Source organism: Pan troglodytes, chromosome 8 (assembly GCF_028858775.2).
Source record: "Pan troglodytes isolate AG18354 chromosome 8, NHGRI_mPanTro3-v2.0_pri, whole genome shotgun sequence".
Lineage (NCBI taxonomy): Eukaryota > Metazoa > Chordata > Mammalia > Primates > Hominidae > Pan > Pan troglodytes.
The window spans coordinates 18,902,840-18,919,207 of NC_072406.2; the positions used below are offsets into that span (position 1 = coordinate 18,902,840).

At 45.3% G+C, this 16,368-nt stretch overlaps 1 protein-coding gene across 3 annotated transcripts in view; it reads right to left on the reverse strand.

The window, feature by feature from the left end:
• IL2RA (interleukin 2 receptor subunit alpha) overlaps positions 1-7,846 on the reverse strand; it is a 51,470-nt gene extending 43,624 nt beyond the window's left edge. The window contains exon 1 of one of the 3 annotated variants that reach the window (XM_009457869.5): positions 7,214-7,846. In XM_009457869.5, coding sequence (XP_009456144.1) covers positions 7,214-7,277 — 64 coding nt within the window. In that variant the 5' untranslated portion in view covers positions 7,278-7,846. The remainder of the gene's footprint in view (positions 1-7,213) is intronic. The other 2 variants (XM_063780357.1, NM_001035520.1) reach the window with 2 other exon arrangements.
• Positions 7,847-16,368: the final 8,522 nt, after the last annotated feature.

A 16,368-nucleotide genomic window follows, 5' to 3' on the forward strand; every position in this document is an offset into this window, starting at 1 on the left:
AGGGAAACAAGACCCAGGAACTCTTTGGCTGCCATCCAGGGTCATGTGGTGCTGGTGATAAGTGACCAGTGACCCATTGAACCGAGGACGTCTACCGGGGACCAATGACACCTGTAGACACTGCAGGGTTGAAGCTGGGGGAGAAGCACTCACATGCTGTCTGTCTGAGCAAAAGTATTCGTTTTTGTCCGAGAATCTGAGACTCATTTGCTTGGCACACACACACAAAACTGCATGTATGTTGAAATATGGCTCATTATGTAGTTCTCCTGGCAAACGCCTCATCTCTCTAATTGGTCAGCTCACTACTCATGGAACACGGTCCATGTATACGACTCCAGCAACATCACTAGAAAACACCATTCTCCAGCCCCTCTCCTGATATTCAGAACCACCATTCAGAACCAGGAGGTCCCAGGGCCACCTTCTCTGAAAATTTTTTTTCTAGTTCTCCAGGTAGCATGTTACTCTCCCTATTCTGATCATTTATGGCATTATTTGCAATATTTGATCTTTCCCAGATTGGTTTTCCCTTTTTCTAATTTTTTTTTAAGAGGCAGAGTCTCACTATGTTGCCCAGGCTGGTTTTGAACTCCTGGGCTCATGTGATCCTCCTGCCTTGGCCTCCCAAAGTGCAGGTATTACAGGCATGAGCTATCACACTCAGCCTATTTTCTCATTTCAGTCGCAAGTTCTGTGTGGGTAAAAGCAATGCGTATTTATTCTCTGACTTGATAGCCTTGTTACTCAAAATGGGGTTCATGCACCCACAACATAGGCCTCCTGTGGAACCTGTTTGCACCAGAATCTTAGGCGGTAACCCCTGACCTCCCGAGTCAGAATTTGCTCCATGACAAGATCCCTGGATGATTTCTAAATGCATTAAAGGTTGAGAAGTACTGCTTGAGCATACCTGTTCCTAGTGAATCAGACCAACCATGGAAATCATTATTCCATCTCTCTAATTTGGTGAGTTTCAATCCTAAGTGCGATTTGGAAGTATTCAAGGAACTGGAAGAGAAGGTACTGTGATGTTCGGTTCTGTTCCCCAGAGAGTCCGCTTAATTCATCTTATGAGTCTTGGCCATCACTTTTTAAAGCATCCTGGATATACACTAATGTACAGCTGGTGTTTTGAACCATTACTCTCCACACATTTCCCAGTGGGAACTGTGTTTTCTTTTTGACAGAAGCAAACCCCAGAGTCGCCTTGAGATCAGTCAAAACACTGAGTAATCTTAGAGTGGAGAATACCTAAAATTTCTAGAGACAATTATATTATTGTTTTCCCCTAAATGAGTGAGTTACTTGAGAATATGGTGGGGTATTCAGTGGGGGCTATTGGCAAACACTGTTGGCTGACTTCAGAATGGGAGCCATTCAGCAGCAGTTTCATCTCCCGTGTTAAACTGTGAGCACAAGAGGATAAGAGCTGGAACTTTCTTCATCTCTGTAATCCTCATGCATGAATGGATGGATGAAGGAATATCACTGAGATTTCATGTAAAGACGTGCAGATGTGCAGGGAATATTGAACTGAAATTTAAGAGGGCTGGATTCAAGTTCAGCTTCTATGTGAACTCTTTCAGTGAAGAAGGTCTTATAACTTTTAGAAGTAATCAACTGAATTAAGATTCTCTTTTCAGCTGGGCACAGTGGCTCATGCCTGTAATCCCAGCACTTTGGAAGGCCCATGCAGATGGATGGCTTGAGGCTCGGAGTTCAAGACCAGCCTATGCAACATAGCAAAAACCCCCTCTCTACTAAAATTACAAAAAATGAGCCAGGCATGGTGGTGCACACCTGTAATCCCAGCTACTCAGGAGACAGAGGCAGGAGAATCACTTGAACCCAGGAGCTGAAGGTTGCAGTGAGTTGAGATTGCACCACTGTGCTCTAGCCTGGGCGACAGAGTGAAACTGTCCAAAAAAAAGAGAAAGATTCCCCTTTCTCTTCTCTCAGGGAACGGCCTGGGATAGAGAAGAGAAACGGGTTCCCACTCATGTAAAACTTCTCCCATGGGAGACAAGGACATTGTTTGAGGGGAAAATTCCTACACAAGCAAACAAACAGCAGAGGACCCTGCCCTCCCTGTCCAGGGCAGGAGCACAGTGGACCACCTGCTGCCCCTGTGTTTTGGGGCCTCTCTCCCTGGAATCTCATTGATGGAAATTTATCAGTCCCTCAGGGCTCCCTTTCCATGTCACCCTCATGAAGTTTTCTCTGATAGCCCCATGCTCAGTAGATCTTACTACATATGACTTGTGTTACTATGACTATATCTATGCCTTTCTCCTACTCACCAACTTATGACTCTCTTAAGGATCAGGACTATGTCGCTCATTTTTACATTTCCTATAGTATTGAAAAGGGGCATGAGAGATATTGGATAGATTTTGAGAATTGAGTGAGTGGAGTTTTTGCCTTGACACCTGCAACTGCAGCAATTACAGAAGCAGTGGGTCATGCTGGCTGCCAGGCAGTACTTCTTCAGAGCTGGAAATAACCCACAATGAGACGTCAGGCTTGGGTGCATTGACACACAAAAGTCGCTCAACCCTGACCGTGCCAGTATGTCTTCATTTGGGAAACTTTTTCATCCCAAAGTTCCCCAGCTTGAAAATGCCTTTTAAGCAGAGCATATTTTATTTCCTTTCTGGAATCCTTGACATAGAGTGAAGGAACTGGAAGGGAGTTTCAAGATCCCTGGGTGACCTCCTCATTTTACAGAGAGAAATCTGTCAAAAACTCACACCCTCCCCGTGTCCTCTCCTCAGTGCTTTGGCCCACTTTCTGCTTCCTGCAAGGTTTATTTTCCTGCTAATTCTATTCCCTGTGACCTCAAGCAACATGCCTCATTTCCTGTGGGAATTCTCTCTTTTTCTGTAAAGTTTCTGCTCATCCTTGGGCAAGAAGAGGAGTGGGGAAGGGTGGGAACAGCTGCCATGTTGAGGGACTGCCTGCCTTGATGGTATCCATAGCTCGCAGAAGAATGACTCCAACAAAAAAGTCACAAAGAGGACTGGGTGCGGTGGCTCATGCCTGTAATCCCAGTGCTTTGGGAGGCCAAGGTGGGCAGATCACCTGAGGTCAGGAGTTCGAGACCAGCCTGGCCAACTTGGTGAAACCCCGTCTCTACTAAAAATACAAAAATTAGCCAGGCATGGTGGCAGGTGCCTGTAATCCCAGCTACTTGGGGAGGCTGAGGCAGGAGAATCACTTGAACCCGGGAGGCAGAGGTTGCAGTGAGCCAATATCTCGCCACTGCACTCCAGCCTGGGTGACAGAGAGAGACCCTGTCTCAAAAAGGAAGAGAAAAAAAATCACAAAAAGGTATTCAGAATACCCAAGGCTTTAGGCAAAAACCAGTCTGGGAATACTTCTCTATCAGGGGAGTGGGGTGGAGTAGTGGAGTTTTAGAGCTCACCAAGCGTTCTATATTAGCACCTCTAACTGACGCATTCGTGAAACTCATTCTTTTGGTGCAGAATTGTGAAGTCAATTTTTTTCTTTTTCAATTCTCACATCTAAAATGAAGTATATGCACAGGTGATTTATCAAACTGCCTATTTAAGGCATGCTGTTTTAAGGAAAGTAGCAACTGTCTTATGAAGAGCTCCCAATGTTTAGGAAAGCCCTTACAGCCTCAAGACATGTCTTGAAGATGAATGAAGTAACAGTAGCAATAATAGTTTGGGATCTCAAGAAGTTGAAAGATTAAATGTGAAGGGTTAAACATTTTGTGTTTGACTGACAAAGGTGAAGATGGGAAATTCCATTGTGGGCAGTTGTCTTTACAAGAATGGATAATTACACAAACACATTATCTCAATGGGTTTCCACACTGTTTTTTTAAAGAATTATTTTTGAGTCTAGAGGATAAAGATTTGATCACAGAATTCCTAGAATGAAAGAAAGATGATCAAGGGACATACAAGCTCTCAGAATTTCCACAGTTCTGAGAAAGGTGCCTTCAATAACGTGCCATATTGGTAATACCAGGAGAATTCTCTTTCTGACCACATCCCAGAGCCCAGTAATATAGAGACTAAAAACACTCAAGTTGACTAATATGTCCTCATAAACCCTTGCCATGTTAAATGGTGGCTTTGGAAATTTTCAGAATGAAAATCTGCCCTTATGAATCAGCTAGAAATTGCATCTGTTGACAGTCTGATTTCATTAGAGAACTCTTACCCTGAGGAATAAAAAGTCTGATTTGTTTCAAGACTAGGTTCCTCTTGGAGAAAAAGTCTGTGATGAGATGGTTTCTGACCCTGGAGTGATGCCTGGAAATTCCTGTTGATTCCAGAAACTTGACCCATGTCATTGTCTTTGGCCACTGGGTCCTCATTTGCCTTGTGATTGGACTATTTTAAGAGCCTCATGACCTGTCTCTGTGCACCTGATCTCTCTCCACTCTATGCCAGTATCATCTCCATAAAGCGCTGACCCTGTTTGCAATGAACAGAAACAGAACAATCCAGGGAGACCAGGTTCAAACCCTGGCACTCTCACTGCCTGTGCGAGTCTGAGTTTTGGGTTCTTGCTTCATCTAGGGGTTCATGATATCCATACTGCAAAGTGGCTATGAAGATTACAATAGGACACATATCTGGCACATAGAAGTTACTTTATAAATGGTAGTTTTAAATTTTCTTGTAGTTCTTTATTGCCTACTAGGTGAAGTTAAGAAGTTATCACTAGGAGAATTCTCTTTCTGACCACATCCCAGGGCCCAGCAATATACAGACTAAAAATGCCTAATGCCTTAGATGATTCATTTTACCTCATCCTAACTTTCCAGTTTGAATTCCCCATATCCCCACCCTCCCTGTCCAGGGCAGGAGCACATTGGACCACCTGCTGCTCCCTAAGGCACTCCTGTGTTTTGGCTCATTGGGGCCTCTCTCCCTGGAATCTCATTGATGGAAATTTACTGGTCCCTTGGGGCTCCCTTTACATGTCATCCTCATGAAGCCTTCTCTGATAGCCCAACGCTCCGTAGATCTTACCACACTCTGACTGGTGTTACTATATTTATATCTATGCTTTTCTCCTCCTCACCAGGTTATAAGTTGCTTAAGTGTCAGGACTATATCTCCCTCATTTTTGTATTTCCTGTAGTGTTGAGGGGCAGATGGGGTATGGATAGATGTTGAGAATGGCGTGAAGGAGTCCTTATGGGACTCTAGTTCCCCTGCTCCCACCAAGACCACTCAGACCCTTGGATAAGTCACCAATAGCTAGAAATAACACGAGTTTACTTGAAATGTGTCTTCCAGAGGCAGAGCATGATTAATTGTCAAGATTTTCCTGTTCTTGGCTTAGACTGAGTTAGCAAAGACCCTGTGGATGTAGAAATCACATTGAAAAACCTTCCTAAAAGTATGCCTTCTTTATAAGAACGGCACGATGGACTCTGAGGACTCAGGGGAAAGGGTGCGAGGTGGGTGAGGGAAAAGAGACTACGCACTGGGTACAGCATACATGCTCAAGTGATGGGTGCACCAAAATCTTACAAATCACCACTAAAGAACTTATTCATGTAACCAAACACCACCTGTCCTCCAAAACCTATTAAAATAAAAAACATAGGCCAGGCGTGATGGCTCACACCTGTAATCCCAGCACTTTGGGAGGCCATGGCTGGTGGACCACAAGGTCAGGAGTTTGAGACCAGCCTGACCAATATGGTGAAACCCCATCTCTACTAAAAATACAAAAATTAGCTGGTCGTGGTGGTGCACGCACCTGTAAACCCAGCTACTCAGGAGTCTGAGGCACGAGAATTACTTGAGCCCATGAGGTGGAGGTTGCAGTGGACTGAGATCACGCCACTGCACTCCAGCCTGGGCAACAGAGTGAGACTCTGTCTCAAAAAATAAAAAAATAAATAAATAAAAATGTAATAAGTAAATAAAATGCCCTCTTTAAAGACACTCCTACATCTGGGCCAGTACACAGCCCAGCATGACTGGGCACTTCCCCTAAACAAGCAAGCAGACTCCTGAAATGCATCATTATGTTTCATTTCTTAATAAATTCTACAGCCAGTTAGCATTCTACTTGTTGCCGTTATAGACTTTCAAAAAACACTATAAACTTTCTTATCTGTCTTCCTGAGTAAGCAAAGGGAAGACATTATTAGAAAATTCACACTCAATTAGGAAGAGTGGTTTGAGGTAGAAGTTGGTGGTTTTTTATTTCTTTAAAAAAAAATATTGGCCAGGCACGGTGGTTCATGCCTGTAGTACCAGCAGTATGGGAGGCCAGGGTGAGTGGATCACTTGAGCCCAGGAGTTCAAGACCAGCTTGGGCAACATGGCAAAAACCCCATCTCTACAAAAAAATAAATTAACCAGGTGTGGTGGCGTGTGCCTGTAGTCCCAGCTACTCAGGAGGCTGAGGTGGGAGGATTGCTAAGCCTGGGAGGCGAAGGTTGCAGTAAGCCAATATCGCGCCACTGCACTCCAGTCTGGCTGACAGAGACAGTGTCAAAAAAAAAAAAAAAAAATCTTCGATAAAATCCATTTGAAACAAGGAATGAAATTTAAAATTTGCATATATAAACACATATACATATACATATCATGTATATACATAGGATTATGAGAATTAGTAATGTTCTAAAAGTGAGTATGCATATTTTTAAAAATTTCTGTAAAGTTGCACTTGTAAGGAAATTCCTAGGTGTTGTTTCCTAAGACGTAAAAGCAGTGTATACATCCCTGAAGCTAAACTTTTCTGAGATCTTAAATTCTCCCAGTGTTTGATATATGAGTACTCACGTCTCCAGCAAATTAACCTGAACTTAAAGAGCTTCCTGATAGCTTCTTAGTTGGGGGGTGGGAGTGCAGAGAATAAAAGGAAATTCATTGAAGAATAAAAGATAATTTCTTGAGAAACCTGCTCATCAGGGCCCTGTTAACATCCAAATATCCCAAATATCATGCCACACTATTCTTCCCAGAATTAATTGTCAAGGACTGAGAAGGACAGGAGAACCTAATGCTACTTCAGGCTCTCTTGACAGACCAAGGAACAGTGAGGCATAAACTGGGGTCCCCGTGGGTCACAGGCAAGAGGTGGAACCCAAGATTCAACTCCCTTCTTGGAACCATCTACCTGGGGACTCCCTCTGGTTCTGTGGCTGGGAAGAGGGATGCCCATCAGCCTTCCCGGAATTCCGGGGGCACCCACAGGCCCTTACCTGCCTGGCAGCCAGGCACCATGATGAGCGTGAGCAGTCCCCACATCAGCAGGTATGAATCCATCTTCCTGACCCTTGGGACCAGCCGGGGCAGTGGAGCGGAGGACTTTCTCTGCCGAAGGCCCAGTTGCCGTCAGCCTCTTTTGGGCATCGCGCCGGAGGATGTGGGATGGGAAGATCGGTCCGCCTGGACTGTCACCCTTGTGGGTCCATCCAGTCTCTATCGGAGTCAGGAGTTGCTCTCTTTAAGTATCGGGCTGGCGTGTTCAGCCAGGAAACTGCCTAGCACTCTCTTCTCTCATCTCAAATATAGGAAGTGTTTTTTTTTTTTTTTTTTGATGACAATATAGTTTGCGGTAATTTTTCAAACCAGGTTTTTTTTTTCAAGTTCAATTGCTGGAGGTGTGGGCTGGGGTTGATGAGAAGGATTGAACTTCATTTATGAATCCTTTCTTCAGCCACGCCCATGAAAGGACAGGGAGATTCCCCTGCCGTTGCAGGTAGGGTGAGCAAGCACTTCTTGGCAGTGGTCTCACCCAGCACTTCGTAAGCTGAGTCCTCCCCCCAGGGCTGTAACGTCCTCAGGAGTCAGCAGGGACCACCTGGGATGAAGGAGCAAAGTCCTGCCAAGATTCTGGTCAGGCAGCCTCCAATATTCAAATAATGGAGAAGGATGCGGCGAACTGAAGGATCCTGAGAATTCATAAATAATTCCCCAAGACTTATAACCTGTACTAGCCATCATCATTTCACCACAGTGCCCTGGGCTCCTGAAAGTGCATTGTCATTTTATAAGGTGTTTTGCTTCCAGATTTGTCTTTCTCTTAAAGGATCATGCAAAAAGTGGGCTTTGGTTTTAAACTTTGGATTATTTTGTAAAATTCAGTCTTGCTTATTTATTGATCAGAGCTCTCTTCTGATTATTATGAAATGGTTGAGTGTGTTTTGCTCCCTGGAAATTTGTCTAAGACTTAAAGCCATTGCATAGTTAGAGCAAAACACAATTTTTTAAATACTAGAAAGCAAGCAAAGATATTAACAAAAAGAAAACCCTCCGGGCAAGCCAAGGAATTCAGGGTTCCAAAACACATCACGTTGACTGGGCCCGGTGGCTCATGCCTGTAATCCCAGCACTTTGGGAGACCAAGGTGGGTGGATCACCTGAGGTCAGGAGTTTGAGACCAGCCTGGATGACACGGTGAAACCACTGTCTCTACTAAAATAATAAAAAAAAAAAAATACAAAAATTAACCAGGCACAGTGGCACACGCCTGTAATTCCAGCACTTTGGGAGGCTGAGGCAGGCAGATCACCTGAGGTCGGGAGTTTGAGACCAGTCTGGCCAACATGGTGAAACCCCGTTTCTACTACAAGTACAAAAATTAGCCGGGCGTAGTGGTGGGCGCCTGTAATCCCGGTTACTCAGGAGGCTGAGACAAGAGAATAGCTGGAACCCAGGAGGTGCAGGCTGCAGTGAGCTGAGATTGCACCACTGCACTCCAGCCTGGGCGACAGAGTGAGACTTCCGTCTCAAAAAACTTATCAAAATATGACAAGATTCTCTTAAATTCCACAGCAGGTATAACTTCCTCTCTAGGAACGTTTCTCACTCTGCGGGCAAGTGCTCCAGTAGAAACTCCTAGTACTCCCACCAAAGTCACGCTCCTTTCTTCTTGGGCATGGGAGTAGAATGCACTGCTGCCTCTTCTGGAAAATAGCTTATGCTTTAAGTAGTTAATGAATTGTCATTATAAAATATTTAAATTTATGTTAATATCTTTTTTTTTTTTTGGAGCGCAATGGCACGATCTCGGCTCACTGCAACCTCTGCCTCCCAGGTTCAAGTGATTCTCCTGCCTCAGCCTCCTGAGTAGCTAGGATTACAGGCACGCGTCACCACATCCAGCTAGTTTTTGTATTTTTTAGTAGAGACGGAGTTTCACCGTGTTGGTCAGGCTGGTCTCAAACTCCTGACCTTAGGCGATTCACCCACCTCAGCCTCCCAAAGTGCTGGGATTACAGGTGTGAGCCACCACGCCTGGCAATTACAAGATTTTTTAAAAGCCATATCACAAAGCCCCCACAATTTTTCTGGTAAATAAGAGGCCCAACTCTTGGTTCTGAGATGGACCATGGTTAAACAAGTCATTGAACTGGCTTTTCTGGTTCACCTTGCGGATGAACGCTCTGTCGTCGTTTGCTGACACTGAGGTTTCCAGTTGATGCTGCATGGCACGATGCAAGGATGTGAGAGGAAGTTGGGGGTGCAAAAGCAGACCCATTTTGTCATGGATTGCCCAGGATCTCATACTGAAGCTATAGCAAAGCTTTTGCCCTTAATGAGTTTACAGGTGAAATGGAAAGACACTTGAGTGTCCCTTCCTCCAGGAGGCCTTTTCCAGTCCTTTCTACTCCATCATAACACCTGCCGTGCTGCATTGCAATTCACTGTTTATATCTCTTTCTTTCTTCTAGTTGCTGTTAATCTTTCTTGGATTAAAAACTCTTTTTTTTTAAAATTTAAGTTCCAGGATACATGTGTAGAACGTGCCAGTTGGTTACATAGGTATACGTGTGCCATGGTGGTCTGCTGCACCTACTCACCTGTCTTCTAAGTTCCCTCCCCTCACACCCCACCCCCCACCCTGCAGCAGGCCCTGGTGTGTGATGTTCCCCTCCCTATGTCTATGTGCTGTCATTGTTCAACTTCCACTTATGAGTGAGAACATGCGGCGTTTGGTTTTCTGTTCCTGTGTTAGTTTGCTGAGGATAATGGCTTCCGGCTTCATTCATGTCCCTGCCAAGGACATGATCTCATTCGTTTTCATGGCTGCATAGTATTCCGTGGTGTATATGTATCACATTTTCTTTATCTAGTCTCATTGATGGGCATGTCAGTTGGTTCCATTTTGCTATTGTAAATAGTGCTGCAATAAACATACGGGTGCATGTGACTTTATAGTAGAATGATTTCTATTCCTTTGGGTATATACCCAGTAATAGGATTGCTGGGTCAAATGGTGTTTCTGATTTTAGATGCTTGAGGAATCGCCATACTGTCTTCCACAATGGTAAAAACTCTTTTCTTAATTTGATAGAACCTTTGGTTTCCCTCCTTGGAAAAAATGCACATCAGCACATACTCTGGATAAATCCGTAGGAAGTTTCAGGAGCATTATGGGCAGTTTGTTTTGTTTTGCTCCGTTTTGTTTGAGATGGGGTTTCTGGAGTGCAGTATTGCCATCTCAACTCACTGCAGCCTCTACCTCCTTGACTCAAGTGATCCTCCCACTTCAGCCTCTCAAGTAACTGGGACCACAGGCATGCACCACCAGGCCTGGCTAATTTTTTTTGTAATTTTTGTAGAGATGGGGTTTTGCCATGTTGCCCAGGCTGGTCTCAGACTCCTGGACTCAAGCAATCCTCCCACCTCAGCCCTGCAGAGTACTGGGATTACAAGTGTGAGCCACCACACCCAGCGGTTGTGGGCACTCTGAACTTCAAAGGTCCAAGGATCTCAGGTTAAGGTGTCAAACTGTGGGCCTCTAGAGGATAGCCCTATGTCCAGTTTATCTGTGAACTTACGTCACCTAACAAAGTGCATAACACATATGGGTGTCCAACCACTATGTATGAAGCCACATGTGCATACAAATATAACTAGCATATACTAAAGCAGTTTCAGACAAATTCTTTGTGAGGCAAATTCAAAGTTTTGTTTCAAACCTGCTGCAAGGAGGTAATTTCCAATAAGTCCGGTTCAAAGATTTCTTTCCTAGTAGAGGGTTTTTTTTTTTTTTTTTTTTGAGGAAAGTTATCTAGATAACATTGGTAGATTAAGTTCAAGAAAGGAACAAGTTCAAGAAAGGAACATTTGGTTAAAAGTAACTAGGTTCATCCAGGGACAGCCGGTCAACAGTGCAAGCTGTGTCTCACTTCATCAGGAAATTGCTCAATTCTATTATCAGAAATGTTTGGTACTTCCTAGAAGAAACTGCTCAGAACAGCGGACAACAAATTTCTGACCTAGACTGCCTTCCCTTAGGTTTAAGACCACTTTCTTTCTAGATGTACAGTGGGGTGAATACTAATGATTATGGTAAGAGCAATTGAAATGTAGGAGGGAAAAGTTGTTGAGCTGATGTGATCAGGAAAGGCCCACGTATGATCCTTGAAGGATGGATACGGCCTTGGTAGGTGGTTCCTGAGGAAGCAGAGTGTGGTCCATAGTTAACCAGAAGTAGAGAGGGGGAGAAGCTAAGGGCAGAAATGTCAGCTGGATTCAGAGTCAGGTGGACCTCGAAAAACAGAATAAGATCTATGGACTTCAGCTACTGAAGCTGTCTAACCCAGGCGGGACATAGCCAAGTGATGTGATGATGAGGCCGAGCTGGTGTGGTGTGCAGGGGAGACTGAGGCATAGAGATGCTGAAATACTCTCCAGGAAGGAAATCATAAGGACTGGAGGAAGGTGAAATAAATTGGAATGGCAAGGAGGCTTGATGCCCGAATATCAGGCAAAGGGAAAATGCAGTTGGTAATGCCTGGATGTGGGGCAAGAAGCGGGGAACAGAATTTGTGAGCTTTGGCGAGGAGAAAATTCACTGATTTGAGCTCATCAAATGGATTGGCGAAATTCAAGTGTGTGAGGCTGAGGTTAGGGGATGGCAGAGAGGCAGTAGCACTTGTGAATAGGAGTTAGTTGTTAACTTGGGTTGTTCTCTTGTTCCTACAATGTTGGACAGTCCTTGAAGACAGCATTTATTATCCAGACAACTGTAAAGCTTGACTTGCCACCCCGCTAGCCCCAACCACAAGAACGAGTTTTCAGCTTGCAACAAAAATCATTTCTGTTTATTAGAGTCTAGATTGGGGAGCAGGGGCAAAGGGTAGAGGAAAAAAGGGGAGAGGTGGTGAGGAATCAATCACCTTTCATTTTCCTTTACTTACCCTTGGGGCTTGTTAGCGGTCACTTCCACAATGCCCATAGAACCGGCCGAGCACGATGGCTCACGCCTGTTATCCCAGCACTTTGGGAGGCCGAGGCGGGCAGATCACCTGAGGTCAGGAGTTCGAGACCAGCCTGGCCAACATGGTGAAACCCTGTCTCTACTAAAAATACAAAAATTTGCCAGGCTTGGTGGCACATGCCTGTAATTCCAGCTACTTGGGAGGCTAAGGCAGGAGACTTGCTTGAACCTAGGAGGTGGAGGTTGCAGTGAGCCAAGATCACACCACTGCACGCCAGCCTGGGGGACAAGGGCAAAAGTCTGTCTCAAAAAAAAAAAAAAAAAAGCCTGTAGAACCAAGTGGCACAGATGCCCGTATGAAATGAATAACCATGAATAATTGAATGCAGAAAAAAAAAGGAAGGAGGAAGGATGGGATAAGGAAGAAGGTAGGAGAGAAGTGAACACAGAGGGGAATGGTGAGCCCCACTTGGTGATGGGCACCATAGCTTGCTCACTTTGACTGTTGAGGACGTGTCACTCTGGAGACTACAGGCTGCCAAGAGGACCTCTGTGCTGAATCCCATAAGGACTGTTTTCAGGGATTAAAACACTGGTGCTCCGAGGCTCACTTGGTGTGGTGGTATAACATGCAAATGAGAGGTGCCCAGGGCGAGAAAACTTGCTCTATAGAATAAAAGAAATGCTGGCCGATTAGGGAGAAGTCATGCTGAGGAGAGTGGCAGAGAAAGGACCCAGAGTGGGAAGAGCAGGGCAGCTCTGGAGAAATAATAAAGAGCTTGGAAGAAAATTTTAAAATCATTTGAAGATAAGAGTTTGCAATATGCTTTGCAATGTTAACTCTTCTCCCCAACAGCCCACAAAAATCTTGAGTAAAATTCCCATTTCGTCTTCATGCATTTTGGAGTTGAACGAGCTTTGAGGACATTTGAAACATGGAGCATGACTTCCTCTGTGAGCCAGGACTAGTGGGAAGCCTGTTTAGTCCACGAATCATGGGGTTTCTCCCGTTTTCCTCCTGTTGCTGTCCTCTTGACTGGTTCATTGTTTACCAGCATATCTGCCAGGGGAGCACAAGGAAAGGAAAAGGTGAAGCTGAGCGTGGTGGCGCATGCCTGTAGTCCCAGCTACTCAGGAGGCCACGGCGTTGAGGTTCGCTTGACCCCAGGAGGTCAAGGCTGCAATGAGCTATGATTGCACCACTGCACTCCAGCCAGGGCCACAGAGCAAGACCTTGCCTCTAAAAAAAAAAAAAAAAAAGAAAAAGGAGGGAGTGGGGGAAAGGAAAAGGTGAAACCCAGATCAAAGAATTTCACCTCTGTCACATAATCCATCAACAAACGTTGACGGCAATTAATCAAAGAATTATGCTAGAACTGTGAGGAGAGCCAAGAAGCTAAAACATAGCCCTGCACTGAGGACGCTCACAGTCTCCTCAAAGAGGAAAATAAATGGGCCCTCAAAAGGGGAAGTGACCGCTCACGTCTGCAGGGATCCGTTCAGCGATCAGGCCTGCCCTGCGCTATACGCTGGCACCACATGAAAGCAGCCTCACTCTCTCATCTTAGACTTTCTTTTCTCTAGAGGAGTGATGTGCTGAGCTGTGGTCTCAGAGCCAAAATCCGAATAGGAGATAACCCTTTGCTTTCTGGGAGCGTGGCAGTGGAAGGACCGAAGCGGTTGCAGAGAGCCTGCTGTTTATGTACTGGATGTTCTTGTTAGACTGAGTAGGAGGTCATTTTCCCAGGCCTGTGGTGTCCCCCAGGATTTTCTCTCCTTTATCTTGTACACATGGACCTGAAATGTCCACATGAGGTCCCACAAATTACATTTTACTTAGCTCATGCACTCTTGGGTGCACCCTTTAGTATAATTCAATTCAGTGTATATCAACGTAGGATCCAGGAATGGGGAGCTCTGCCCAGGCTCTGGGAGAAGCAAAAACAAACAAAGAAGGGTTTTTGCTCCCCAAGAGCCAGTGATCCACCTGTGGGAATTTGGATTGGAAGCAGAAAGCCCCCAGTTAATTGCAAGCACATCTGTCAAAGTGATAATCCCATCAAAAGCAAATGAACCATTGCAGGATAGCCTGGAGCACCAGGGCCTTCCATCTTTGCTTGTTAAGTGGATGGCGGATGGATAGATGTTGCTGAGATCGGTGCCTCCCATGGCCGAGAGGCAGGCAAGACACTTCAGATTCTGCCCCAGTTGGCACTATGCAAACAGGGTTATTTCTCTCAAACTGGTATTGAGAGAACGCTGCTGCTAATTCTACGAAATCTACAGGTGCATCCTGTTATTGCGGCACTGAGTTGAATTTCTGCAGTTTGTAATTTCCACCAGATTCTACTAGACAAGGGCACAGGGGTCCCGTGGAAAACCAAAATCCACTATGAATCAAATAACCCAACTCTACTCAAATGTCTAGTTCCCAAGCCACTGTTGACTTGTGGGTTGTGCCACCCAGAAAACACTGGGAGAGAACAGTTGGTTTGTATGAATCATGAACTGAGTCCTCCGTCCCTAACAATTGAAAACTGACTTTGTTAACATTTTGTGGCTTGTGGTGACCAGTGCTGTTGGGTCCCACAGATGTTGTCAGAGGGTCCTCTTTCCATTTGAGTGTAGGACGTGTTTCCTGGGGGGATAGCAGCAAAGCTCCCTGGCCACTTCTGTCATGATTTTAGTTCGGGGATGGATAATAGAGTTTATCTCTCAAGCCAGCACTGATGAGTTACCAATGGCGGCCCAGGACAAGGATTCCAAACCCCCTTTGGAGCTCAGTGGTCTGTGGTCTTTGCAGGGAGGTGAAGGCATGCTTGTGTCACATTTTGTCTAGACGTCTGTACAGCTTTTCAGCTGGCTTCCCTCACTCAAACGTGTCTCTCCACTCCACCATTCTTACCCATTGCTTCCAGTTTAATCTTTTTTTTTTTTTGACTGAGTCTTGCTCTGTCGACCACTGGAGTGCAGTGGTGCAATCTTGGCTCACTGCAACCTCTGCCTCCCAGGTTCATGTGATTCTCCTGCTTCAGCCTCCCAAGTAGCTGAGATTACAGGCACCCACCACCATGACCGGCTAATTTTTTTTTTTTTCAGTAGAGATGGGGCTTCACCATGTTGGCCAGGCTGATCTCAAACTCCTGACCTCAGGTGATCTGCCCACTTCGCCTCCCAAAGTGCTGGGATTACAGGCGTGAGCCACCGTGCCCAGCCCCAATTTAATCTTCTGGAAGAATACTTTTCTTTTCCCTTATTTACAACGTAACATTTTAGGAGTGTCCATAATGTCTTTGAAATTAAGCCCACATTTCTTAGCCCGGTATTCAAAATCCTTCATAACCTGCCCTGGCCTATCTCTTCAGTATTAATTCTTCGCTATCCTTCATGCTGTGTTTGCCACAAAAATGTTCCCAAGCGGACCAGAGAACAAAATAAAAATCATCAACTGCTCACTGTTCCCGCAACACCGCCTCTTCTTTTCTTGGTTTCCTCTGTTAAATCCATAAGCCCAAAGCTCACTCACTCCTTAACACCCAGCTCCAGTGCTACCCTGCTGCAGGAAGTCTCACCGCATCCCTCCCTCTGGAAGTGCTCCCCCTCCTCTGGGCTGTTCCCTTATCTGCATCTTAGGAATATTGAAAGGAATCACTAGCACTGATTAGGCCCTTACTACATGGCAAGCACTGTGCTGAGAATGTTGCCTGTCTCTCCCGCTGACTTCTCACAGCACTCTGGCGGGGCCCGCATGCCATCACTATTTCCATGTTACAAGTGCAGGCATTGCATCTCATTGTGGTTGTGAAACACCCACACTCACATAATTCGTCAGGAGTGGTGTCATGTCTAGGTCCCAGGTCTGTCTAACCCTTACACATGCCACAAGCCCATCACTCTCAGGGCATTCACCAATGGAGAACTGCCTTGCAGCTCTCTGGAGACACGGCTGATCATTCCAACGAGGCTCTACGCATCTTTAGAGAGAGGATATGCCTCTAGGTCGCCTTCTTATTCCTAGTGCTGAGTTCAGTACTTAGCATGGAATTAATGCTCAGTCGTTAAGCATTGAATGAATGACTGTATGCAGAACCTTTTTAGAGCTCTGGATTTGGGAAACACAGTTAATAAGGCATCAGCCTTCACTGTATTTCATCAGGCTTTTACTTTGTGGAATTGGGTTTGAGA